Raw genomic sequence first — 27,647 nt, 5'->3', positions numbered from 1 at the left:
GAGATCTTCCCGGACCAGGGCTCGAACCCGTGTCCCCTGCATTGGCAGGCGGATTCTTAACCACTGCGTCACCAGGGAAGCCCGAAAATGATTTTCTTCATGTAAATAAGATTGTCTTTCGAATCCTAAGAATCATTTGTAATTTTTGCAATCTACATCATGTTGCTATTCAGACATGGGACACTAAAAGCAGAAAAAAGAACCTTGTCCTCCAGAGTGTGTAACTTAGAAACAGGTGACATAAAGTATGCAAGCTGGCCTTGGGAGAGAAAGAGTAGCTGAAAGAGGCATTACACAAGTCATTGCTATATTGCTATATTAACGGGACCTGGAAGGAATGGAGGCAGAATTTTTATAGGGCTCCACTGGAAAGGACCTCGAGCTTCCCTATATCATAGGTATAACAAATCCAGAGGGAAGAATCCTACAGATTCCAAGATCTCCAGAGGAAAACAACCCTCCAGCCTTCCTAATATCCTGTATTCTAGTGTTGAATATCCTATTTTCAAATCTAAATTCCCTCTGTAGTAAAAACTGAAATAAAAGGGCCTCTGATTGTTACCACTATAAAATACTATCTGGTAAACGATCTCATGAATACAGAACGCAAAACCACTTTTATGACTGATTAAATTTACCCTCACAGTATCCATATAAGGCAGGAGAGAGACAGACATTATCCTCATTTTACCAGCAGAGAAGCAAAAGCACAGAAAGTTAAGTGACTTGCCTGATTTCAGTAAAAATTTCTTATCCCAGTTCCATGGAGAATCTGCTAATACTTCTGGTAGTCAGAAAAAGGCCAGAAACCCAGCTTTTTGAGTGGATTTGGAAGAGAGTGAGATCATAGTAATATTAAACAGGAAAGGATGAGAGGGATAGAGAATATCAAAGGTAATTAAAGGCATAAAGGTATTTAGGTTACATTTCTAGGAAGGAAAAGTTGCAGTTAAGAATACAATCTGTAAGTTAAGAAAATTAAAGTAACCCTGCCAGAATGTTTCAACATAAAATAATCTCTTTGCTCTACTGCTTGTTTTGGGCAGAACCCAGATTTTGAATCATTAATGAAGTACAGAATTGTTATCTCTTCTGATGTATTACTACAACTATGATTATTTTTGTTCTCATATTTTAAGTAACATCATTTTTATTAAGAATTTAAACTAATCATAAACTACAGTCAAATATTAAGTCAACCAACTGATTAATAATTTAGAGTATGACGTTAAAATAAATAAGGATTTATGCTCTATATAATGTTATATCCCAAGAGCTGTCTGGCTACCTTATTTTATTTTTGTCTTTGGGAAAATCCAATTCAACTTTCTCAAGTACCTATTTAATCTCTATCTAACTTTTAATTCCTGAAGTAGACCAAAGAAAATAAGTGCCTGCATCTGCATCTTTGAATCTCAAGCTAACTTTTATTCACCATAATTAAACAATATCCATTTCCACTTAAGAAATCTTCTGAAAAGTGTTGTCATTTTTGGTTTACTTGAAATTTTAACTTTTCTTTCTGTTTTCGTTGTGGTAGAAGAGTGGAATTTAGATTAATGCCAAATGACACTTTAAGAACACATCAGAAAGTGTTATTACTTATCAGGAAGTATGAAGTAGATTTTTGTTTTTGTTTTTTTAAGTAGGGTAACAGTAGCAATGAGCACACGTAACACCCAGATCTTTGTTTCTTTTTTTTGTCAAGATTTTTTTTTTTGACTTGGACCATTTTTAACGTCTTCATTGAATTTGTTACAATATTGGCTCTGTTCTTTACGTTTTGGTTTTTTGGCCACAAGGCATGTGGGATCCCAGCTCCTCGACCAGGGATTGAACCCAGACCCCCGCATTGGAAGGCGAAGTCTCAACCACTGGATCACTAGGGAAGTCTCCAGATCTTTGTTTCTAAATACCGTCCCACAATAAAAGGAATCAGGGCTGGGGCAGAGAGGCTGAAATGTTTTGCTGTGACAAAAAGCAAGGACATATTGAAAGAATGATGGAAACAAGTGAAAAGGACACAGGAGCTGCTTGGAAGTGTTCCCATTGGCCAAATTTGGGATAATTTGAGCACCAAGAAGAATAAGAATAGTAATTGATAACAACTGAATAATAAAAGAATCCACGGGTCCAAAGTGATTCTAAAAAAGAAGAGAACAGAGCTCCTCTTTACAGAATGCCAGTGAACACGCAGAAGGAAGGACAGAATCTGAAAAAAGCAACTTTATAACCACCATCAAATAATTTGAGCAAAAATTATCCAAAAAAAAAAAAAAACAAACAAAAAAAGTTATCCAAAAGTTTGTTGGGGAACAGGATATTCAAACAGTTTCAATGTATCACCCCATAAATTACTTACTAATTACAAAGAGAAGAAGGTGCCTTTCAGTGGAAAAATCTGGTAGTCAGAACCTTAATCTAGTGATCAAACTTAGCACCACCAGTAACAGAACAAACTGACATTATGTGCGATGGGCATGTGATAATATATGATCACCTAGTAATATTCTTGCAAAAAAGGTTTAACTAGTATCTAATTATGAGGAAACCTTAGACAAATTTAGATTGTGCAGTATTCCACCAAGCAGCTGACCTGGACTCTTGAAAAATGTTATTGTCAAGAAGGAAAAAAATAGTAGATCTAGAACTCTTCTAAATTAAAGAAGACCAAAGAGGAATGTCAACTAAATGAAATATATAATCCTTGATTGGACCTGGATCAGAAAAAGACCATAAAAATCATCTGGAGGGAATTTGGGAAATCTAATTAGGGACTGTTTGTTACATAATATTATTGCATCTATGCTAAATTTCTTAAGTGTGATCATGGTATGCATGCTGAAGTATACAGGTACAAAGAGCCATTATGTTGTAAGTTACTTTCCAATGGCTCACTAATATGTGTGTATCTGTGTATATGTGTGTGTGTATATATGTATATATATATATATATATAGAGAGAGAGAGAGAGAGAGAGAGAGAGAGAGAGAGAGAGGAGTGTGCATACATGCAAATATGTAATACGTTAACAACTGTACATGAAGAGTATATGGCTATTTACTGTTGCTATACTTTCAATTCCTCTGTGGATTTGAAATTTTCAAACACAAAAATGGGGGAAAAAATTATAAACATGAGTAGATAATATGTATACTTTGACAAATATTTCTTAACATGTGAGCTGTTGCTCACTTAGGGCACTCTAGAGAAGAGGGTAAGGCACACGTGCTGGAGTTAGACTGCTGGGTCCCAGCTCTACCACTTGGGGAATGAGTGACCCATGCAGATTACCCAGCTTCTCTCTGATCTAAAATGAAGATCATAGGTTGAACCAGAGGAAGTTGTCAGCACTGCCATTTTTTACTTACAAAATAGTAAAGCAACATGGTGCATACAGAATTTACCCATAGGTTTACTGGGATGATTAAATGAGAAAATCCAAATAAAGTACTTAGAACAGTACCCATCTCATAGTAAGAGCTCAATAAAATGTTATCTATAATGAGAATTATAAGAATGACAAAGAGGAATAGCTACAGTGTCTAAGAAACTGCATTAAGAACTGGGGGGTGGGGCTTCCCTGGTGGCACAGTGGTTGGGAGTCTGCCTGCTAGTGCAGGGGACACGGATTCGAGCCCTGGTCTGGGAGGGTCCTGCGTGCCGCGGAGCGGCTGGGCCCGTGAGCCACAACTACTAAGCCTGTGCGTCTGGAGCCTGTGCTCTGCAAAGGGAGAGGCCGCAATAGTGAGAGGCCTGCGCACCGGGATGAAGAGTGGTCCCCGCTTGCTACAACTAGAGAAGGCCCTCGCACAGAAACGAAGACCCAACACAGCAAAAATAAATAAATAAACTCCTACCCCCAACATCTAAAAAAAAACAAAAACTGGGGGTTTCACCATGTCACTCTCCCCCTTATACTCACTGAGTCCTCACTATGTTTACTTATCATTACACTTATCATACCAGTTCAAACTCTCAGTATGGCATTCAACCCCATATTTCATAATTTGACTCCTGTCTGTCCCACCGGCCTCATCTCCAATCATATCCACAAACAGACCAACTGATGGCAGTTCTCAGGAAGTAACATACTCTAATACTTGCATGCTTTTACATAGAATGTCATTCTTCCCCTTGTCTGATGGACTAACATCTAGACAGACTTCAATACCCAGCTTAAACAGTATTTGCTTTTGCCCCTCCTTCTGAGTTTGGAGCCCTCCTCAGCGCTTTCCTAAACCTCTGTGCATACCTCTGCCATAAATTTTATACACATATATTTATATATACATCATGCTTTATTATCACAGTTATTCTTCTTATCCTGCTCCCCCACTAGCTTTGAGCTCTTTAAATACACAGTACCTGCTCTGAAATCTCATAGTCTCCTGACAAAGACAGACATGACAGGTGTACAAGGTGTTAAAAGAATATAGAAGGAAGAATTTCTCTGCAGACAGGAGGGAGTAGGAAAAATGTCAGGAAAGGCGGCAGGAAGAAATGTGAACTGAATCTTCAAGGGTGGGTAGGAATTCACCATGTGGCTGGGTGAAGGGCCTTATTCAGAACAAGCAGCATAAGCAAAGCCAGAGAGGCATGAAGCAGCAGAGGGTCTGTCAATGAGAGGGCAGTGCACTGGGATTGGGTCCACATTGCAAAAAATAGTCCTTTATAAAATAAGGCAATCATCAGCCTGAAGACTCTCGTACTCAGGGAATCAGTATTCTATCCATAATGGCGAACAATAATGGATTATAAGCAGTAAATGACACCATCAGGTTACACTTTATGTGTTTTCAGGCATGTAAATGGATTTCTTTTAAGAAGCTTCATCAAGAGTTAAGATCTCTAGGGCTTCCCTGGTGGCGCAGTGGCTGAGAGTCCGCCTGCCGATGCAGGGGACATGGGTTCGTGCCCCGGTCCGGGAGGATCCCACATGCCGTGGAGCGGCTGGGCCCATGAGCCATGGCCGCTGAGCCTGCGCGTCTGCAGCCTGTGCTCCGCAACGGGAGAGGCCACAACAGTGAGACGCCCGCGTACCGCAAAAAAAAAAAAAAAAAAAAAAAAAAAAGAGTTAAGATCTCTAATATGTAATAAGGTCATAAGATAGGCAGACAAATTAAATATATTTATTTTCCCAGTAAACAGTCTTTCCTAAAACTACAATCTGCTTATTAAGATTACATCATGTTCACACTTTTCAGGCCTTTTGTATAGAAGTGCCTGGTCCTTATATCTTCAAAGTACTGACTGAGCTAGACTAGGCACTGCAGAAGCTAAAGATGTATAAGACACAGTCCCCCAGCTTCATGGAACTAACAGCCTAGCAGAACAAATGGTATAAATCCACAAGTAACCACAACGTAGGACAGGATGAGATAGGCTCCGTGCCAGTGTTAATAACTAAATGTAGAGAAAGAAGAGACTTCCTGTCGCTAAAATCAGGAAGAAAGAAAGGGGGAGGTGGCATCTGAGCCAGGCCTGGAGGCAGGGCTGATTCTCAGTATGTTCAGCTAGGAAAGAATATAAATTTCAAACATAAGTACAGTCATTCATTCCTAACAATGATTTACTTTTAGTTGAAAATTTGCTTTTAGGAGTGATAGTGATGGGAAACAGAAAAAGCCAACCAAAAGGGGAAAAAAGATAGAATGATTGTAGAGTGTGATGTTTTTCAGCCTTTGATATAAACAAATATTGAATTACTCATTTCTTTCGGCTGGAGGCCAAAATGGTAAACTGGAAAGAAAGTTTTTCAAGAATTGAAAACTCTCAGAGAACATTTCAGCCAACAGGCAATATAGTATTTTACCTCTCCCACATTCTTCTGATGCTGTGTAATGTTGATCCTCTATGGAGGTAGTTGTGAGGATCATTAATGTTGACTGAAGGTGACGGAGGGGAAGGAAGGTTTGGGTAGGACAGGGGTGGAGAGATCATCAAATCACAGCCTGTGCCCTTCTCACATCGCGCCGCTGAGCTCCAGGCCCTGGAATCCAACCACGTATCACATCTCTCCACTTCAAAGTCTCATAAGCACTTCACACATATCACATCCAACACTGAAGTCTTCGTCTGCACTTTCTCCCATGTTCTCTAGCTCACCAAATCACACACCAGAAATGCAGGCATCATCCTGGAGTCCATCTTCCTTACAACCATCCTTACCACCACCAGCCACCGTTTTCCTGAATGTGAATCAATGGGAGCCAGTTACTGAACTAAGTGTTTTGCATTTTCTCATTTGATCCTCATAAAACCCCCGTAAGGTAGGGCTCTTATCTATATTTTACCAAAAAAGAAGCTATTGCTCAGAAAGGTTAGGTAAGTTTCTCAAAAACACAGGTCTGGTAGCAGCCAAGTCTGTCTACGAAGCCTGCACTCCCCAGCACTGTCCTAAAGCACGCCTCCCCATCCTTTCTTTTTCATATCTTTCAATCCCTATTCTTCCCTCTGGTCCCACCAATACCGCTTAAAACTCAATATCTCACCAGGTTTACTGTAACAGCCTCTAGTCCCGAGCCTCAAAAGGCTATCTCTTAATTGCCAATCAGCAAAATGTTCAGAAATTGACCCCAGAACCCCAAATGCCTACAGATCCTGGGCATCTGCCTGAAGCAGTGAGCCCTATGATAAAAAGGAGTACATGTTTCTCCAAATGGGGCAACGCTAAGCAACTCCAGCCCACCAATTCCTTGCAGCAACGCAGAGCTACTGATTTATCAACAAAGCCTGATACCCACTTTTCCTCAGAAACACTGGCGACTATTTCGAAAAATCTTAACACTCTCTGTGAGCAAAATCAAATTCACCTGTATGCTAGATCTGACCCATTGGCACCAGCTTACAACTTATGAAACATAAATCTGATTATGTAATTCCCCTGCTTAAAATCTGTACAATGTCCCTCTGCAACTTTGGGATAAACCCTACTCTATTTAAGATGACATCAAAGGCCTTCCATGAGTCAGCCCATTCCTACCTCTCCTACAGCATCTCTCATCAGATATCCTTCAAACACATACCCCAAAGCCAAATGAAGGTTCTTACATTTCCTGGAATGTGCCTCTCACTCTGGCTTCTGAGGTTTCAGTGCATTTTTCTGTCTGGCCAGGGTGCCCTTTACTTGACTTACTTATCCCTCAGGATTTAGCTAGGCCGCCCGTCCATCACTCTTGGGTGGGGATACTGCCCACTGAGACGTGCTCTCACAATATCCTATCTCAAAACACACCTCTCATCCAATATTGTCTTCATCTGTGGGCCTTCAACATTGACAGGGAATGACATAAATGCCTGTAGCTTCATCTTACTAATGTATCTGCAGTGGCTGGCACAGGATCAGACAGGTAATCGCCCTCAGTATGTAGCTACTGAATGAATGAATCAACTGAACACTACTGAGTCTGTGAAATCTTCCTTGATCCTCACCAGCAGGAAGTAATTCTTCCTCTAAACAGCCTCAACTCTTTATCCTTAACTCTTGCCTACTTTAGAATCCTGGAAGGAATAAGAGACAACCATCTTACCAAATCAGCTCCTCCCAAGTAAGAGTCCATGTTTTACTAATCTCTGTATCTCTGCCAGCCCCTAACTTAGCTCCTTGCCTCTAGTAAACTCTCAAATGTGTGTCAAATAAATGACTAAGTAACTCTACATGTAATTCTACAATTCAATTCTCGATCCTTCCAGTTCCTTTTCCTTGGGTTAGGTAACCAAAGCCCTACTTCACTCTGACATTTGCAAATGAATGTTATTAAAGAAGTGGAAAAGGAATGGTTCAAAAGCACAGATGGTCATCCAATGACAGTTTTTATTTTAGAAATGAATAATCCGAGAAATCTTCTACTACTTCCAATGGATTTTTTTCCAAACGATGGGCATGGTAAACAAAATTTATTTTAAAATATGCTATACCGTGGATGCCACCATGGACCCTAGTAAAAATAAAACACTGTTTCAAAGTTAATTTGTATTCTTTATATTGACCATACAATAATAATAGCAAACATTTATCAAGAACTGTTCTACATGAGGCATTCTCCTTATGGCCAGTAACAATCTTGCCAAGTAGGTTGAAAGATTAGGAAATTGTGGCTCAGAAGATTTAAGTAAAATATCTAGTATGTCATAGTTGGTGAGTCACAGGAACAGGTCCTGAACCCACATCTGTTGGTGACAAAGCCCACATTATACTCTTTGTTTGTTATGACCTCCTTAACCTCTGCCACAGCTCTGCTAGTTAATACTATAGCTGATAGTAAATATAAGATACATACGCTTTGGTTTTTTAAGTGTCCCTGAACAGAGAAATTTCTTATCTTTTATTTCTAGAACTATCAGTTTTGTTCCCAAGTGATTTTATTAAAATCTCCCCTTAAAAACATTTTCTCTGACATGTCATAGTATCTTCCATCTATCAGATTAAAGTACATTGTCCTCTTGGCCCCAACTCCATTAAATAGAATTTCACATATTTCACCAAAAATTTCCACAAAAGTATCATAAGGGTGATTTGTTAGGTAACACTGTTCACTTCCAAAAATATTTAAAACAAGAAACACTTTACGCACCAAAACAATAGCATGAATACTACGAGGTGCTATTATAACATCTTACATACCTTATACAATAAAAATATTTCTTACCTGATTCTTTCCATGGAGAATTAATGAATATGAGATACAATTCCCTCAGGTTAATGATAGGATGGTGTTAGTAATTTCATTTGGTGGACTTTTTTATTTTTTGCTTCTTTAAGTATTAAAAACATAAACTGTCCTTTAGGTTAGAATGGAGGTCAATTTATTAGATTCATAAAACAGGAGAAAGGAATTATAAACTGAAAGGGAGAAGTTTAATGTAATAACTGAAATAAAATTATGAACAGAAGAAACACATCTCTAAGGAATATAGTTCCCCACCACCACCAAAAGCAACTCAAAAACACAACTAGTGTTACGTTTTATTAATAACTTTGTAAAGTTATTATTTAGAAGTACTGTATGTCTTTCAAGACATAGATTAGCCAAAATTATTTCAAAAAATATGTTCATCTAACCTTTGAGCTGGCACCTTATCCTGGCTATTCTCTGCCTTAAGACGTAGAAAGCTGCAAAACAAATGTCCAAAAAAAGAAATTCCAGATCTTTTCTCTGTAAGGAGGCTGGACTTGGGTATTTATCAACTTGTTACATTCCCGGAGACTTACACATATGCAACTTTCAGTGCTTTTCTGAAACAAACAAAAAAATCTAGGACATGTTCAAAATAGTAATATTTTAGTCACCATTTTGTCATTAAAAAACATTTTGTAACAAAAATATTAACCAATAACTGAAGTTGTGCTATTCTTTCATAGTTCAAATTCTAAATTAAAGTATTTCAGACCTTTTGTGACACGGTACCTTCCAATCCAATTTTTCATTTTCAGAATATTAATTTTTGGTTCCAAGAGACAGTATCCTTTTATTTAAATGAGTGTTGGACAAAATATCTGAAAAAAATTAAAACTTTTGATAAATTAGTAACCAAGTCTGGTAGTTTTTAAATTGATATATCTTTACTTACCTGTTTCTTACATACTGTGTGTTCCCTTTTCTCTCCAACTTTGCGGAGGAAATATTAAGGTTTTTTTTTCTTTCCTTCCACAGCATTTTCTTCTTGCATGGCTGCTTTGGTTGTCAATAGCAACAAGAATTAGTGTGAAAGCTCAGCCATTTCACTTGAAGATACGTAAATTACCCATTTTAATGAAAGTAAATGGAAGAAACTTGAAACACTACTAGTAATGGTCAGCATTCGACCAACCTAGAGATCCTAGAGGTAAGGGAAGAGATGATTGTATGACTTCTCTTTTGGATTAATGTCTTTCCTCTTTAAAGCATAAAATATGCTTTAAAGAGGAAAGACTTTTAACTTTCCATTTGTGTATTTATTTGTGTAATTTAAAATCAGGTGAATGGAGCCTTCTTTTAGGTAATATTAGAAGAAAATAATTCTAAGTCCAATTTGATTCAATTAAAGTAATAATCTAACTATCAATCCAGAATGATTGCTCTGTACTTTTAAAGGTACACATTACATTTGCTTGTTAGAGGTTTTTTTGTGTGTTGGTTAGGTTTATAACTTTAAAAGAACTCACCAGATCTTGATACATTTCTTAAAAAAAAGTAATGAAATATATCAGGCACAATCTAAGCAAAAAGCTGAAAATAAATCAAAGTATAAATTGCAAATTAATTCTGGATCACATATTAAAGAAAACTGTTTATGACTATGGTTATGTATGAGAAGGGAAAAATATAAAAGGATACCGTTTCTTTCATACTCTTTAAATGCCAATTTTGAAAAATCTAATTTATCAAGAAAAGATATTAAATTATTTTAAACAGGTAAAACAAGCTAATAAAGAATAGCAAACGTCATTGTTTTCTAAGTAGTTATGTTAGTACCAAGCATCCAACAGTTCTGTATAGTTTATTTTTGTTCATAATATCTTAAGTTGAGTCACATTTCTCTTACTTAACTTAAATCAGCCTTGACACACATAGATTTAGCAAGTTTTATGTTATCAGTATGTATAGCCATTAAGTAAGACTTCTTAGCATGAAATTTTAGCCAATGCCCCATATTCTAAAATTTGCATTTTAAAACTATACAAAACTGCATTTTAAATCAAAGCAATTTTAAACATGGAGAAGATTATTTCCAGAAAGTTTCTGGAATCTATTCTCTATTGACACGTAAGGAAATTTTCATAGGCAACCATCACCACGTTTTTTTGTGAAAGCTGCCAAAAATAAATGCCCTACATGTATTGTTTTGTGGTATAAACCCCACTAAAAAGCACTAAAATAGGATTCATTACTAGCACATAATATAGAAAAATCTGTCCCATTTTTTCCTGATAACCTGCTTCCCGACAGCCACTGTAAAGAGCCACAGTGGTTAACACATGCAATCTCGCCAGCAAAGCCACCTGGTGAGAATTCACAACTGTAGAACTCTCTCCTACGACTTGTCCCAGACCACTGCTTCAGTTCACCTGAGGGCTCTCAGTGACACTACGCTCTACTGAGGGGTGTCAGTGATTATCAGGCATGGTTAAAGATCATAAGCACCCTAATGATTTTATAATTGTGACTAATATAAACCAAAGAAACTGAACTATTCAGGGATGACTTTTCTTGCCTGCTAAACACAGGTTACAGATTTGGAGTCCATCCTGGGCTTTGGACAGAGTTAGGGAAAATGAGGGATAAGAAACCCAAAGGAACTGAGCCTCCTTATTAGCCAAAGGTATCCCTATCTTCTGGCATATCGTCAGACAGTCTCTTAAGCATGATACAGGCACCTCTTTCCAGGTGACAAATGCCAGGTACATAGATGAAAGGGAATGGTCCTCCCTGACACTGTACTTCTACCTTCTAACCCTAATCTCTAGCTAGGAAAAAAGTAACTCTAAGATGTTCTCCATACCCCAACCCTAAATCTCACATATTTCTCATTGTCAAAAAAGTTAATATTAGCCTGGCAAACTATTCATAGACAGCTCTCCAACTCTGCATGTTTGTAACACCAACATCCAGGACAACAGATCCCACGCCCACGAAGAGCATTTTGAGTAAGAATTTGGATGACCCCAACTTTCAGTCTACTGCTTCATACGCATTAAAGCTATAGCATTCATCAGACCTCAACACAAGATTAGAGAACAGAAAATTTAACAAATCTACAAATCATTTCTTCATAATTTTATATTTTCTCCCCCAATTTACCTGTTTCAAGAAAACACAATTCTGCCTTAATTAGGAAATAAACTATACAGGGGAATATCCTAATTTTTGGCCATACACAGACACCAAGCTGCAATGAACCTTTTAATTCATCAGTAAAAACTCAATTGAGTTTTGATTTAAAAACTCAATCCAAGGGACAAAAGAAATTCAAACCACCATTATCTATATGAAACACCACAAAATATTTATGTAATCAGATGAGCTTGGGACAATTTACCCAGTAGAAACTATTGTCACAGTAAGTTATATAATATAAAATCAACTCTAAACATCCATGTACATTAAAAAAAAACACATACACTTAAGCATGAGCTGCAATTTGTTTTTCTATTATTTGCTATTTGTTGGCATGAAAGCATTTGGCAGATAGTTACCAAGTACCTACAAAATCAACATTAAAATAAAATAGGAGGTAACAAAGGCTTTAGAAAAATATTTTGGGTGGCAGGAAGCTTATGTTCGGAAAATCTATCCAAGGAGTTAGTCTCTGTGCTAAACACACACCTTTGACCATTTAGGGATTTTTCATAGAAACTGAGTTTGAAAACTCTGATCTATAAAAACAAGGCTAGAGATTTTTGAAAAACAACACTGTTTTTGGCAAAGTAAGCATAAATCCAGAAAGGTCTAATAGTTTCTTCTTTTGTGTACATTAGCACAAATTTAAACTGTGATGACATAGTTCCTAAAAGTTCAGAATAAGTCAGTAATATTTACAAAAGACAACCTTAACCTTGTGATCTGATGATGTTATAATAGGAAAACAATGTCAGTTTTGGAGAATTTACAGCATTAATCTACAGGACCATTAAAGAGATACTAACTAAATGAAGTGTTCAGTTTTAAAATTTATTTGATTCTAGACTATCCTCATGCAAATCACCTACAGCAAATTCTTAGTCTCAGGTTGGCTTTCCCCAGCATCTAACACCTACCAAGGCTGTCTCCAGCCTTTGGTTAATATATGGCAGAAAATGAGGGCTTCTAATTAAATATAATTAGGAGAAAAACTGTTTCTTCTACAAAATCAACTACTATATTGTAAAGCTACGAAACCAATTTGATTATTCATATCTCTCTTTCTTTCTATCAGACATAAGAATAACAAGTTGACTTAACAGTGTTTCATCAGGCTAAGTTAAAACTAAAATTCTTGAGACTATCTATGAAAGAATATGTAATAACACATGGATATCTACATTATTTTACCATACATAATAATACATTATCGCATCTAGGCTGTAACGTACTCTTTTATGCTGGCTTTATTAGGAATTTTCTTAGTATTTATATTACGACCATAATTATCTCAGCTAGGCACTAGTAGTAATTACATGATGAAATTGGAAAATGAAGCTTTAGTGCATTAAAATGCACTAAATATAATTTAAAATGCACAAATATAAATTTCTTTATATTTGATATTACTTAACTGAACTCTATACCTTGTAACACACTGATGATTTTTAAGTAACTAGATATACATTTTGAAACCAATTTTCTCTGGTAGATTCCCAGGGATGCACTGTCAATCACATTAGGCCTATGCTACAGTATTTTTCTATGGTCAGCGATTGATATTACTTTGAAATTTTTTCAAGCAAAATTATCTTGGCTGCATTCTATTATATTTGAGAACTGATCATTTATTTATTCTCACAAAGAAATGTAAGATCTTGGCCCTGGCAATGTAAACTCCTTGGCTCCCCTCCAGGTTGATATAGGGTGACAATTCTTGGACAGGTTAGATCCTTGGTTGGTGCTGATCTCTGGGGAAAGGCATTCAAAGTCCCTTTCTCTGTTTCTCCCAAGGAGATGGGGCACTTACTGGATTGGGTTGAGCTTTTCTCTTTCTTTTTTTTTTTTCTTTTTTTGAGAGAGAGATTCTCCTAGGGCATAGGTATCCCAGAGTTTCAGGTTCCATTGCCAATGGAGCTTCAGGAGTGCATGAGGATTAACCTTTCCTCATACCCCAGTGAAAACAAGTTAAGTTTGTGTCTGGACGGTGACATGAGACTCTGCTTTGAGTCTATTCAGGCCCCAGTGGCTTATTTAAAGCAGCCCTCCATGAGATCCAGATGAACTAGAATAAAAACTAAGGGTCTGGGCTTCCCTGGTGGCGCAGTGGTTGAGAGTCCGCCTGCCGATGCAGAGGACACGGGTTCGTGCCCCGGTCCAGGAAGATCCCACACACCACGGAGTGGCTGGGCCCGTGAGCCATGGCCGCTGAGCCTGCGCATCCGGAGCCTGTGCTCCTCAACGGGAGAGGCCACAACCCTGAGAGGCCCGTGTACCGCAAAAAAAACCCCAAAAAAACTAAGGGTCATTTGGGCTCCTTTGCACACCTATAACAATCAGGAGCTTTGGGGAAATGAGCACTGGTCAAAGATTTTGTTGTTCCTGGGCTCACTGGCCCTTACTCCAAGTAACAGCATAAGTAGGATAAATGATGCCTGGAAGCCACGTTTGTGCCTCACCTCTTACCCCAAGTTATAATTTGCATGAAAATGAGTAAGTACATACAAAATGGTAATGACTTTTTATACTGATATTCAATGAATACAAAAATAATAACTCATACAAAATTGATACAAAAAATTCTCCCACTGATTTCCCACAGAGCCTCCTAATACTGGATCCTAGGAGATACCTATACCTATCTGTATTCCATTCCCAATGCCTCTGGGTACCAATTCCATCAACTGCTGACTGATTTTCAAAATACATGGGCTGAAAAAAAAAGAAAAGAAAAAATATATGGACTAGCTTTTAATTACTATTACAGCAAACTTGACATTGTCAGAGATCCTAACTTGACACTGTCTTTTGTCTAACCTGGAATTGTCCACCCAAAGCCCTGTACTATACAGTTCACCCATCACTGCTAGATATTCTGGGCTGAATCAAGCTGAGTCATCAGAAAGCTAAGTATGTATAACGTTTCTGAAGCTGCTTGTAAAATAGTTTTCTATGAACTGCAGTTCTAGAGTAAGGGTCTCTTCTTAGGTTGGAGGCTCTTCTATGGAACAGCTTTACAAAACGACCACTTGCTTCATGATAAAAATGTTGCTGTAGCCCCTTCCACTCCATCATTCAGCCCTACTCTCTGAAGACCACATGAAAGTCTTTTTTCAGTACTATATGTGGGGAAAGCCATAATTTCCCCAAATAACTGGCTTGATTTTTCCCTAACAAACAACATGAATTATATAAGCAATGAAACTTCCCTTTTTCCTTTGGCTAGCAGCAACTAAGAGCTAAATTATGAAACATTAATTTAAATCCTATGGCTTACATATCTGCACTTATTAACTCGCCTCCCAACATCTTATCTTTTATTCTATCCTTTTTTCTTCCTCTAGCCATTGTTAATTCTATCTTCCTATTTTACTGCATTCATTCCTGGAAGCCACGTCATATCCTTTCCCACACAAGGTAGGGCATAAAAACATAGAAATAAATCCATTCTATTCGTCTTTTAAGGTATCTTCTAAGGAATCAAAAATAGAAAATGACTGAATGGAAGGTTTCCACTCTGTATTATCCGTGATTTAATCACCTTTAAGTTACATATTTCATGTAAGAAAATTTATAAAAATAAAATGATAGCTCTTCAACAACTGTACTTACATAAAAATAGGATGACTATCTCTCCCATATCTGTATGTATATAACAGTGATGATGAATGTGTAAAGATATTCACTACAGCATATTTTGTAAAAACAAAATATTGAAAACCACCTAAATGTACATAAATAGGGGATTTTTTAATTAATTAATTTAAAATTAATTATGGTACATCCCTATTTAAAAGAGATATGATACACCCATATTTAAAAGAATGGGTCAGGGGCTTCCCTGGTGGTGCAGTGGTTGAGAGTCCGCCTGCCCATGCAGGGGACGTGGGTTCGTGCCCCGGTCCGGGAGGATCCCGCATGCCGCGGAGCAGCTGGGTCCGTGAGCCATGGCCGCTGAGCCTGCGCGTCCGGAGCCTGTGCTCCGCAACGGGAGAGGCCACAGCAGTGAGAGGCCCGCATACCACAAAAAAATTTTTTAAATAAATAAATAAAATAAAAGAATGAGTCAGGTTTACATGAATTGATAAGGACTAGCCTCCCAAATGTAATATTACATGAAAAAAGAAGGTACAGACTAGTTTTACTTCATGCCATCATTTTATGAACAAGGAAAATTTTGGAAATGCCTAGAAATCTCTGCAAAGATTAACAGGGAACAGTGGTGGCCTGCTGGAGGCTGGAACTAGGTGTCAGGAAAACAAAGTTAGAAAGACTTACCTTCACTGCCTTCTCTCTCTCCCAATCTGGTTCTTTTAATTTTTAACTTATGCACGCATTTCTTAATTTTTAAAAATAAGATGACTTAAGATATAATTGGAATAAGGATTAGAATAACTAATGGAAATGATATGCCCCTACAGTTCTTTTTTTTTTTCCTCCTTTGGCCACGCCGCATGGCTTGTGGGATCTTAGTTCCCCGACGAGGGATTGAACCCGGGTCCTCGGCAGTAAAAGTGCAGAGTCCTAACCACTGGACCACCAGGAAAGTCCCACCCCTACAGTTTCAAAGTCATTTTTTAAAAGTATTTTGGTACAATAGTTTAATATTTCCTGAAAATACTCATGTCATAGCAGGTGTCCCAAAAAACTTTATTCAGGTATCAAAATTCTACATACTCCTCCCTAACAGGTAATGGGTCTAGTAAAAAAGCAAACACTATATACATAGCTGTAAGAATTACGGCTGAACTATAAACATAATAAAAGGTCAACGAATTAAGCAATTCCTAAAAGAATGTATGAGTCTTTCTTATAAGTAAAAAGGACCTCACATCCATAAAGAGTAGATAACTGACAGGCAGGATGCCAGGTGGGGATCCTGGCTAACGGACAACCTCACCCCATCCTCCCAACCAGTTGCCTCTAGTCCAAGATTAAACAGATGAAAAATGGGGGCAGAGGAACCTTCACTGACTTATCAGAGGGGTTTTTTGGGAAAAAAGTAGGGATTAGAGCATCCTAGAGTCAAGCAACAGATCAGATTCTGGATGTGGAATTGCCAGAGCCTTAAGTCAGCATTGCATCCAGTCTTTCGTTTACCTGCTTACTACCAAGGAAGAAACCATTGGTCACCTGGTCCAAATTACAACTGTATATGTCATTTGATCACATATAAAAGTGATCTTGAAAAACAATATTTTTTTCAATGTATGTTTAAGGTTGCTTATTTTAGAATTATGTTAGCAAAAGATCAGAATCAACATAAATGTCCACCAATAAGAAACTGGTTAACAAATTATGGTACAGCCATACAGTGGAATGCTACACGTCCATAAAAAAGTGAGCAGGCTCTTCATGTGCTGATGATAAAGAAAGTCTTTCAAGATGCAGTTTTAGGAAAAAGAGGGTAAAATGGTGTATATAGCATGCTATATATAAGAATATATATATATAAAGATATATAAGAATTTACCCATAAGTATGTAAAGTACTTCTGAAAGGTATACAAAAACCTGGTAACATTTACTGTTCTAAGGAGGGGTATTTGAGGCGATGAACGCATCTTCTCTTATAAAATGAATAAATATTTTTAAAAGACTGATGGGAGGGGCTTCCCTGGTGGCGCAGTGGTTGAGAGTCCGCCTGCCGATGCAGGGGACATGGGTTCGTGCCCTGGTCCGGGAGGATCCCACATGCCGCGGAGCGGCTGGGCCCGTGAGCCATGGCCGCTGAGCCTGTGCGTCTGGAGCCTGTGCTCCACAACGGGAGAGGCCACAACAGTGAGAGGCCCACATACCGCAAAAAAAAAAAGGCTGAGGGGAAAAATTGTTAAACCTGCACAAAATCGGTGGGAAAGGGGCAAAAGTATCTGTTATGGCAGTGGGGGAGGGGAGGAGTGACGAGGATTAGACCATTGTAACCCTTCTCTCGTTCCCTTTCATCTCCCCCGTGATGAAGGCGCAGCCCCTGTGATGAATATCTTCCATTACTCACTGAAGGAAACTGCAGGGAATCACTCAGCATCTCTGGATTCGCTTCTAAAGCAAGCAATTGATTCAACCGACTGAAAATGCGGGGAGGTGCAAGAGGGAAGAGATATGGGAAATAGGAATATGTATAACTGATTCACTTTGTTATAAAGCAGAAACTAACACACCATTGTAAAGCAATTATACTCCAATAAAGATTTAAAAAAAAAAAAGAAAATGCATATAACATGAATTCTACGGATGAAAACCACCATTACCATTGCTACAGAATGGGGTGGGGGAAGCACATCTACATTTTCCAAAGCTTATCAAAAAGTTTCCCAGTAGCAAAGTGCTGTTTCTGGGCTGGAAGCGGCTCCTCAGGACCAGGTGTACGCACACGTGCGCTTTCAGGTAGCATCTCCTTGTGGCAGGTATGTGAGGGCAGATGGAGCAGCTGAAGCCCACTGAAGGGCTTCCCTTGATTTGACCTGACCTCTCAGCCTGAGAAGTGCTAAAATCTTCTAGTCTGTAAAGGTTAAGACCTTCCCAGATTAATTTATGAGGGGATCTAAGGAAATCAGTAGCTCTCAACAGTATGATATAAAGATCAGTACTAATGCGGGGAAAGAATGAAGGAACAAGGTAATTTCTGTGAACCTTAACTTTCAAGACGACACATACTCCAGAACTACCTACGGAAAAAGGTCAAACTTCTTCAACACTGATTCTAGTTTGGAATCTGCATTCCAGGACCACTTGAAGTCACCCAAAGTGTGACTTTGGGTGGTCCTTTTCATGGAAAGTGGTGGTTGGATAATCTTAATCAAAAAACTGACTTGCTAAGGATTTGGAGATTCAGGTTTAGCGCTGAAAGTAGTTATAAGATTGTCCACTGCTTTGCATTTATTCCTACCTCAAAAAATAAAACATGAGATTTTGCATTCTCACCCCAAAATTAGAGGAGGAAGCTGATAAACATTAAGACAGTGAAGAGTGCTCAGCTCCATTAAGCTGGCCTGGGACCTGCTGGCAATCTTCAACACGGCTCTGAGCAGCACAACCTGCCTTGAGATTCCCAGTTACTCCTGGAGCGTGTACAGTTGTATGGATATAAAAACCTGCTTCACCTATAAAATGCTGATTCATGGCCAGTGGAGGTTGCCATGGTTGTTCACTACTAATGGAAAGGCACTCACTAGGAACAGTAGGGGAACACTATGTGTGGCCTTCAAAGTCACTTCCAGGCATTTCCTTGGTGGCACAGTGGTTAAGAATCTGCCTGCCAATGCAGGGGACATGGGTTTGAGCCCTGGTCTGGGAAGATCGCACATGCCGCGGAGCAACTAAGCCCGTGCGCCCCAACTACTGAGCCTGTGCTCTAGAGCCCGAAAGCCACAAATCCTGAGCCCGAGTGCCACAACTACTGAAGCCTGTGTGCCTAGAGCCCGTACCCTGCAACAAAGAGAAACCCTCACAATGAGAAGCCCGCACACTGCAAAGAAGAGTGTCCCTCACCCCCTGCAACTAGAGAAAGCCTGTGCACAGCAACGAAGAACCAATGCAGCCAAAAATAAATAAAATAAATTAAAAAAAATTTTTTTAAAAAGTCACTTCCAATATTTCTTGTTTACTCTTAACTATTTTAAAGAAAGTACTCAAAATCCAAAAAATCAAAGAAGGGTGTAATCTATATACTTTTGTGACTAGGGACAGGAAATCAATGACCGACATAGGGAGCAAAAATTAAAAAATCATGTTCCTTTTAAGAGGCTGATTTCTGAACCCAGATATGAATAAGGAATGAAATATGAAGTGAACATTTAAATGTTTCACTTACCAAATCAAAATTCTCTGCTTAAACTAATAATCATTTCATTTGAAATACAGAAATAAATAATTCAATGCTTTGTTCATCATTCTTTCTAGTGGTCCACGCTCATTAGCCATAACGTACATTATCCAAGTGAAATTATTTGACAACTCCAAAACAGTTTCAGAATGAATTACTGTTTCTCAGTCCTTAAGTTGCACTAACCTATAAGTTTATCTAGCGCTGATAAAAATCCAGAATTTTCACTTTACATGGCAATTGTACAGTTGTAGCCTTTACTAACTTCAGAGAGGAGGGAGGAGAAAATGAGGTTTAGTACTAATAAAGCAAAGCAAACTCCAAGAGTAGGTTTCACTTCTCACCAAAATCTCCAAAGAAACATAACAAAACACCTGCATTTTGCCTGGTCTTAAGGAAAAGTGATACAAAACCATCCTAATTTATATAAATTCTTTCAAAAACCACAAATTGCTCAATGACAGCCAAAGAACTCAGGAACTGAACAGCTTTGTTGAAACCTAGAACTAGTTGTATTTTGAGTTTTTCTTCATACCTTTACAAAGTGCTTTCAACAGAAACACTATTGTTATAGCCACATATAGAGCCAAATGTCCAAGTAAAGTAAACAGAAAGACAACCATACAGAAATGCAATACCTAGATCCTATATAACCTTTTCAATGTTAAGGAAGTTCTCAGATGGGGTTTAGAGCTGCAGGGCACCTTAGAAATCCACTTGTAAAATAAGAAAACTGCAGCTGAGAAATGTTAAATAGCTAATCAGGTACAAAAGTCAGGGCTCCACTCAGCTGTCCCAAATTGTTTAGTGCTTTTAGTTAAGAACTGTTTCCACGGAATACATGGCTTTTTAAAATCAGATATACAAACCCTGAGAAACCTTTATTACAGAGATCTCCACTTGAGTAGAGAAATTGTTAAAATAATTAAAATGAAATGTGCCATTAACAAGATGGAAAAGTTAAGGAAGTTAAATAGAATAACTACAGAGCAAGAAACAAGTATTCTGTGATAATCTAAGTGATTAAGGCGCTGTGTGCTGTAAATATGGAAGCATAGGTGTGTTATAAACATATTAAGAAATTTCCCGTTTACAATCAAGAGCCATATCAATAGTCAATAAAGGTAAAGCCCAGGACAATTAACTGGAAAACCCAATTTTGAATTCTCAACATGTAGAGATCTGTTTATAAGTCAAGAACACAGAACAAAGAATCAAAGGATAGAAAGAAGGTACGGGTATGATCTCTAAAAGAACAATGAAAACATAACCTGCCTATGTCTGGAATAGGTCATGCGTTCCCCAGTGGGGTGGGAATATTGGGTGGCACAGGCGGGAGGCAGAAGGACAGCTCCTGTGCCTGTTTGGGTAGCAGCTCTGGTCCTTCCTTCCTCAGTCCCAGAGGGAAGGGCGGGAAGTCTGGCTGAACACGGCTTTGCGGGTGGACTTGGTGAGGCAGGAGAGAGGCTGGGCAACGCAAGCCCCCTGCCATGTCCGTTGTCCTCTCCCATCAAGTCCATGGAAAGGGGGGCAGCAAGTGAAAATGAAATGCAGCATGTTTTGTGTAAATACACATACTCGACTCACACAATATCGAGTCAATATGTCTCACATATGTTCAACCAAATGGAGGTAAACACTCACCCAAGGGTCAGTGCTCTAGGGTGTGAGACCTGACAAACAGTACGATGAGGGTATGGTCTCCCCCAACTTATGCATCTTCTAAGGGATAAATTGGGAGCTTCTACATGCAGGTGGGAACAGTTTCCTTTTGCTTTGCTGTGCTGATTTGAAGGAAAATTCCAAAGTGAATCATTCCGAAAAACGAGAACCAGGGCACTTTTGCTAAGGAAGGGAGAATGCTCCTCGTGGGAAAAAGAACTCTGAGATTATCTAAGGGTCAGGAAGGCAAAAACATTTTTCACATTAGATTTCCCAGAAGCTGTTTGGAATTTTTATAGGTAATCCATTACCAGATGTAACTGTTAAAGAATAGCAAGGTACTTTCCTTGAATAAATATAGCGACAAAGGTTTTAATTTCACAAAACGTTTCTTTAAAAACTAATCAGGACTTTTCCATTTGTCCCCCACAAGCCTCGTTTTGCCGCTGTTCTTCCTTCCCACTCTGAGGTGACCACATTCCTCTACCTGTTTATAGTAAAACAAAGACAGGGGGATCTCTGAACTGGCAAGAGACTTTTGGACCATCTGAGGTTCTGCAAAAATAAAACACAGACAAGGCAGCATCCATCTGTGAACTCATTTTTACAACTCTGCCATCTGTAATATTAATGGTAAAGATCCATCTGGCCCTTTTTAGTTTAAAGGCATTTTGTTTTATTGCAACACAGAACCTTGGAACCATTTTTTTATTTCAGCAGTATAAATGCAAAAATGCATATATCATGCCTCAAGAACAAAGAATCTGATAGCATGGGTATGTCCCATCCCAGAACACTGTCAGTAGCAGTAGTCCTTTGTATTTCTTTAATTTCACCAAACACACGTAACAGTGTTTACTCTGTGCCAGTAGTTTTAAGTGCTTTACAAATCATAACTTACTTAAGCCGTGTTGTGGTCCTAGGAGGTATTGTACTATTTTAGATCCATTTTAGTGACGAGGAAAATGAAGCACAGAGGGACTGAATAACCTGATCAAGGTCACACAGCTAATAAGAGGTGGAACTAATTTAAACCCAGGCAATCTAGCTCCAGAGTCCACGTTCCCTCCACTATGCTGCCTCTCAAACTTCTACCAAATCGAAGGTAAACTGTGATTTGTGCAGGATCACCTTACGCATTTATTACCATTTCAGTAATTACCTCATGCCATGTTGTAGCTTCCACGGATTCAGTAACAGGAAGGAAAAGATAAGTACTATCCAATACTATATTTGACCACTGTGCAGTCTTTTAGAAACAAAATGAAGGTATAGAAAATAATAGTGTCCCATATCTGCTGGGAAAGCTACTGTGCGGAAAGTGGAACGCTAGGAAATCACTTGGATGTTTAAGTTTTGTAAAGCCACTGGACCTTTCAAAGGTCTTTAAACTCATTCAAATTCAGAACTGCCAAGCCAGTGTACATTAAAGAAAATTTAATTCCGAGGTAAAGAGACATAAAACAGCTCCTAGAGGTTCTTTCTGGGGAATTCCGCAGGTGATGAACCTCTAAGAGATCGAGTTTTCTCCGCGGAATTCTTTTAGCACATCTGGCAGAGTGCAAATATACTCCTCCGCGTGCTTCTGCCGACTGCCCTGACACGCTGCCTTCATGGAAGGTGTACTTACTCCACTGAGCTCAGGGCACTGTGCCAGGCAGTCTTGTCCTGGGTGGGGCTGGCGGCCTGTGCACACCCAAAGCACTGCAACATTTGCTTTGGGAGTGTCCTGAAAATTAAGGCAGTGAAGGAGGAGGAAACTGTCTCCCTTCCTGCAAAGAAACTACTTATTTTTTATTCAGGAGAGATGTGTGTATTGGGTCAAGAGAAGAATCCTCTCTTCACCCTTTGCTTATCAACACCAGATTGCTCTTCAAATTCCACACCTGTGGCCTCCAGCTGTGCAAATACCTCTGGCCCTGTGGCATAAGACTTTATTTCACCAGGTACCATTCTTCTTTTTTGACCATCTTCCCTTAAAAACAACGGGAATAGACCAACCAGTGGCGGCACAGAACCTTTACCTAGTTCTTTTGTTTACTGAAAACTGAAGTTACCACCACCTGCCTTGATAAAAAGCAGCAATGACCCAACTGTGCAAAAAGTCTGGTCCAGTGGCTTGCAGGGAGCAGGTAGACAAACTTTAGTCCCCTTTACCTTTCCATCCCTAACCAGAGAGGTCAACCTGGGACTGTCACTCTCCCTCCTTCACAAAGTTAAGGACAGACATCACGCACAGTTCTCAAAGATTGAAATAGCTGAGGGAGTGCCTAGCTTTCCAAACTGGAATCTACCTGATTCCTCATCCTGCCAGCACTTCTCTTAAGGCAGGCTCCTCCCTTTCCAGCTCCAGACTTAACAATCCTTCCCTATTTCTCTAAGCCCCTTTCTCATCAGCAGTAAACACTGGGATATATGGCACCCAACTCAGTTCCCACTATCTAACCAGACATGCCAACCTCGTGCTCCAAAGATATCCCAGAAATTTACTTGGTAGTTTGTGGATTCTTTTGTTAGGGAGAGTGGGATAAAATGTTAAGATCTAGATAAAATGCTGGGAATGAATTTCTCAAACTTCTGGGATGTGGCTCTGACTTCTACCATTAAAATACCCATTTGTGATCATGTAAAATTAAAAATCAGTGTTCTGATTGGGTACTTATTACGTGATTTTGATTACTCATGGAACTTAAAGATGATGGGGTTTTTTCCAGAGGTATTATTGGATTATACTGGGTGGTCCATTTAGAAGCCAGTCAATACCATCTCACTTCAAAAAAAAGGTTTACAAATAGGCCAGTTTATACAACAGCCAAGGTAAGGAATTTATAAGTGCTAGAAGGTTCAGAGTTTATTTAGTGTAAATACAGTCTAGACTCACTATCTTACTCCCACCTCAGAGCCCAGAGCAAAGGGAAGAGTAAGCCTGATGGGAAAACAAGAGCTGGAGGTATGGGGGACAAAAGCTAAAACGAGCGTCCTAGGTGGCTCTCTGTGAATAACAAAACTGGCACCTTCCTACAGGTGGCTCAGGTTGGAAAGTGGCAGAATAAGAGGTCAGGGACTGCAGATTCCGTCAGAACCACACCACCAAGCCTTGCTCAGGAATGAGCCCTCCGACGTGCAGAGCGAAGCCATGACGGATGGTGGACAGCCCGCCCTCAAAGGAAGCTGAAGTCCCAGGGGTGATACTCACGCTGACACTGTCCCCAGGACCGGCGGGCCCAGGCCCAGCAGCAGTCAATCCTCCCACCATAACGACACAGGCCAATGGATGACACTATTTGCCTGGGCCACCTACCAAACAAAAAGATTCGAATTAAATAAAGACACTTTCGAAATTAAAAATAATTTCCTCTTTGTTATTACTTTGGAAAAAAATTTTAATACACCCAACAACTTTCTATGAACTCCTTCATGCCTGAAGAAATAAAACAATAACACACCTTCAGGGAAATAGTTCTGCCATGATCTAATTTCAAACATCAGACAAACGCAGATACAACCGCCCAAGAGTAGGGGGGTGGGGAAGGGAGGGGAAGAGCCTTTCTTACAAGGAAAGAGCACCAGCTAAAACCAAGAATTATCAAGGCTGCCACTCATAGGATGGTTTCTGAAGCTTGAAATAAAACAGATTCCTCAAAGGCCCACACCTGTTCCTGAGAGGAAAGTCAGTTTTGACTGATACACTGTAAACTGAAAAGTATTAAGTAAGACATGTCAAAGCAGAAAGAAAAATTTTTTCTGCCTTATATAACAGGTACATGTGGGAAGGAGAAGGAAGGGAGGTTTCTCAAAATCAAATGAAACAGAACTCTTTGCCAGGTATGACTCTTCTTCAGAAAAAGTTCCCAGAAAATAATGTACTTGAGAAAGAAGACTAAATAAAACCAAGGAGAGTTTAAAGTGTAGCTAACATCTCAAGTGTCCTTGTGGTTTGAAACTTTCCTGCATCAACTATTCGTGTTACCGTCCTCTCTAATGTAAATAAGGACTAAAGCAAGCACTCGATTTCAGGATAAGATTTACTACCAGATTCCACTTTGACACCTTATTTGGTAAATCGGTTCGTTGTTTAGATTCACACCTACCTCAATGACATTTTCCCCCTAGAGGATCAATATTTTAATTGTCTGTTTTAGACATCTTTTTAAGGCTGTATGGAAATCTTATACATAATCATGTGATGTATTTCTTGTTGCAAATATGTGTGCAAAGAAACGCACAACAGACACGAATGTGGGCAAATAATTACTTTAATAAAATAAAACAGCCTCTGGCCGCTACTCACGTTTTTTTTAGCTCCCTAATCTTTTCAATTCCCCTTCCTTTCATCTCCCCCTTATGCCCCCAAGCCCAAAGGACAAATAACCACGAACTTTCCATTTCCTCCAACCAGGTGGTAAACCAGCGGCTGCGCTTCTTCTCTTCAGCGCTCCACTGGCTTCCCTCCGTTCCTTCCAGGTAGAAGAAAACCAATCAATTGTGGAATTGATTCGTTCCAAACTTGCAGGAAAAACAGGTGCGGCAGTCTTTCCGGCTGCGCGGGGGCGGGAGTGTGGGTGCCGGTCGTTGCCTGAGGGCGACTGCAGGGAGGTGTGACCCAAGTTAAAAACTCTCCTGGCTGCTCCTGCCTGGTTTCGGGGCGAGTCTGGTCTGCAATTGCACACACAGACACACACAGAGAGAGACACACACAGAGAGAGACACACACACAGAGACACACACACACACACACACACACACACACACACACACAGTCGCGGGAACCGATCCGGCGATGGGGAAGAGGGCTCCGCGCGCAGAGGCTGAGTGACAGTGGACCGGAGCACAGCCTTGGGTTGTTGGAACCTGTCAGAGCACGCAGGAGTCAGGCTCGCCCTAAGTCTCGGGAGCTGTGTGTGCGTACAGACACCCCACAGACACACACGCACGCACGCAAAGTTCCCCACCTCCGCCAAGGAAACCAAGTGGGGAGGCAAACAGGTCCCTCCCTGAAAGCCCAGTTGCTTCCTCTCCCCACCCTTTGTGTGAGCTGCCCTGACAGCTCCCAGCCGGGATTTGGCCCCGACCACCTAGAAGTTTCCCCACTGCAGAGATGTCTAAACCAAGAGCGAGAGTTTCCCAGCCAAGAGATGTCCCGCGCGTCACCTCCTCTGGGGCGGCTAACCCGCGCCCTCAGAACCCAGACGCCCGGCTCGAGCCTCCCCTCTCTCCCAGCCCTCTTTGCCGAGCCGTGGGTGGGCGGCTCACGCCGCCGCGCAGCCTCTCCCGGGGAGCCGCGGCCGGGTTCCCGGACTCGCAGGGGGCGCGCCCTCCAGCCCTCGGGCAGCCACTGGTAGAGAGGGCGGCTCGACGGCTCTCCTCCCGCCGAGGCTGTGCGGTGGCCCAACTTCTGGAGCGAGAGCAGAGAGGGGGAACCCCAGGGCGGTGTGAAATTAGCGCTGCAACGAGCAGGAGAGGGCGCCCCGGGGCCCGACTCACCTCCCGTCGAACTCCGCGGCCGCCTGCAGATAGAGCGAGGACCCGAGCACCAGCGCCAGGAGAAAATCCATGTTGGGCGACGAGTCCCGCGCGGCGGCTCAGCTGCGCGCGGCGAGCAGGTTGGGGGTGCTGGGCTCGCACGAGAGGCGCGTTCGGCTCCCCTGAGGAGCTGCGGCAGCCGGGAACCCCTGCTGCCGCCGCGGCTACTGCTGCCACTCTCGGAGGAGGGCGGCGCGGCGCGCAGCAGGAGCAGGTCTGCGCGCGGCGTCCCGAGCCCCCTCCGGCTCCCTCCCCGAGAGGGGAGGTGCTGCAGGGGAAGCTGCGCCGCCTGCGGGGAGGGGCGGGGGGCGCGCGTGCGCCCGACTAGCCGCTCTCGGGGCCCCGGGTGAGGGGTGAGGGCGCCCGGCCCGGCTGCGGGAAGCTCGGGGGCGGGGGCGCCGCGGGAAGGCAGCGTCTCTTGGGGACCAGCCAAGCGGGGTGAGCGCCAGGCTGGGAGGAAAGTTGCAAGCCTGGCCTGGGCTGGAGAGAGCAGGGTGCTCGGCAGGAAAGGCAGAGCCGGGGAGGAAAGGGGCCCGGGGCGGAGGTGCGCGCTCCGCGGGTTCCTTCAGAACAGGTGGTGACCGAAGGGGCGAGCCGCAGCTTTCACCGGAGGGCGAAGTCCAAGATGAGAGAGGTTTGTGGGACTGGAGCTGAGCAGTGTCTGCGTGTAGTGAAACCGCAGCACGACTTGGACAAATTAGCAAAGGCAAACTCCGGGAGTTTGCTTCTCCCGCAGAGTTGGCAGAGGCAGATTTTTAAAAATTTTGTAACCAAGCGAAAGAAATGCTTGGCTTCTTTTTCGAGTTTTGAAGAAGAGAC

General features: G+C 40.9%; 1 protein-coding gene across 3 annotated transcripts in view; it reads right to left on the bottom strand.

The window, feature by feature from the left end:
- Nucleotides 1-26,940, bottom strand: part of NPNT (nephronectin) — a 77,455-nt gene extending 50,515 nt beyond the window's left edge. For 2 of the 3 annotated variants that reach the window (XM_024754051.1, XM_024754048.1), the window contains exons 1-3: nucleotides 26,790-26,940; nucleotides 24,502-24,602; nucleotides 9,065-9,115 (exon numbers count right to left, since the gene is read on the bottom strand). In XM_024754051.1, the coding sequence (XP_024609819.1) occupies nucleotides 9,065-9,115; nucleotides 24,502-24,602; nucleotides 26,790-26,860 (223 nt within the window). In that variant the 5' untranslated portion in view covers nucleotides 26,861-26,940. The remainder of the gene's footprint in view (nucleotides 1-9,064; nucleotides 9,116-24,501; nucleotides 24,603-26,789) is intronic. The other variant, XM_024754049.1, reaches the window with a different exon arrangement.
- Nucleotides 26,941-27,647: the final 707 nt, after the last annotated feature.

Source organism: Neophocaena asiaeorientalis, unplaced genomic scaffold (assembly GCF_003031525.2).
Source record: "Neophocaena asiaeorientalis asiaeorientalis breed wild unplaced genomic scaffold, Neophocaena_asiaeorientalis_V1.1 scaffold189, whole genome shotgun sequence".
Taxonomy (NCBI): Eukaryota; Metazoa; Chordata; class Mammalia; order Artiodactyla; family Phocoenidae; genus Neophocaena; species Neophocaena asiaeorientalis.
The sequence above is the reverse complement of the archived record's forward strand: the minus strand, read 5'-3'. Positions and strand labels throughout refer to the sequence as shown.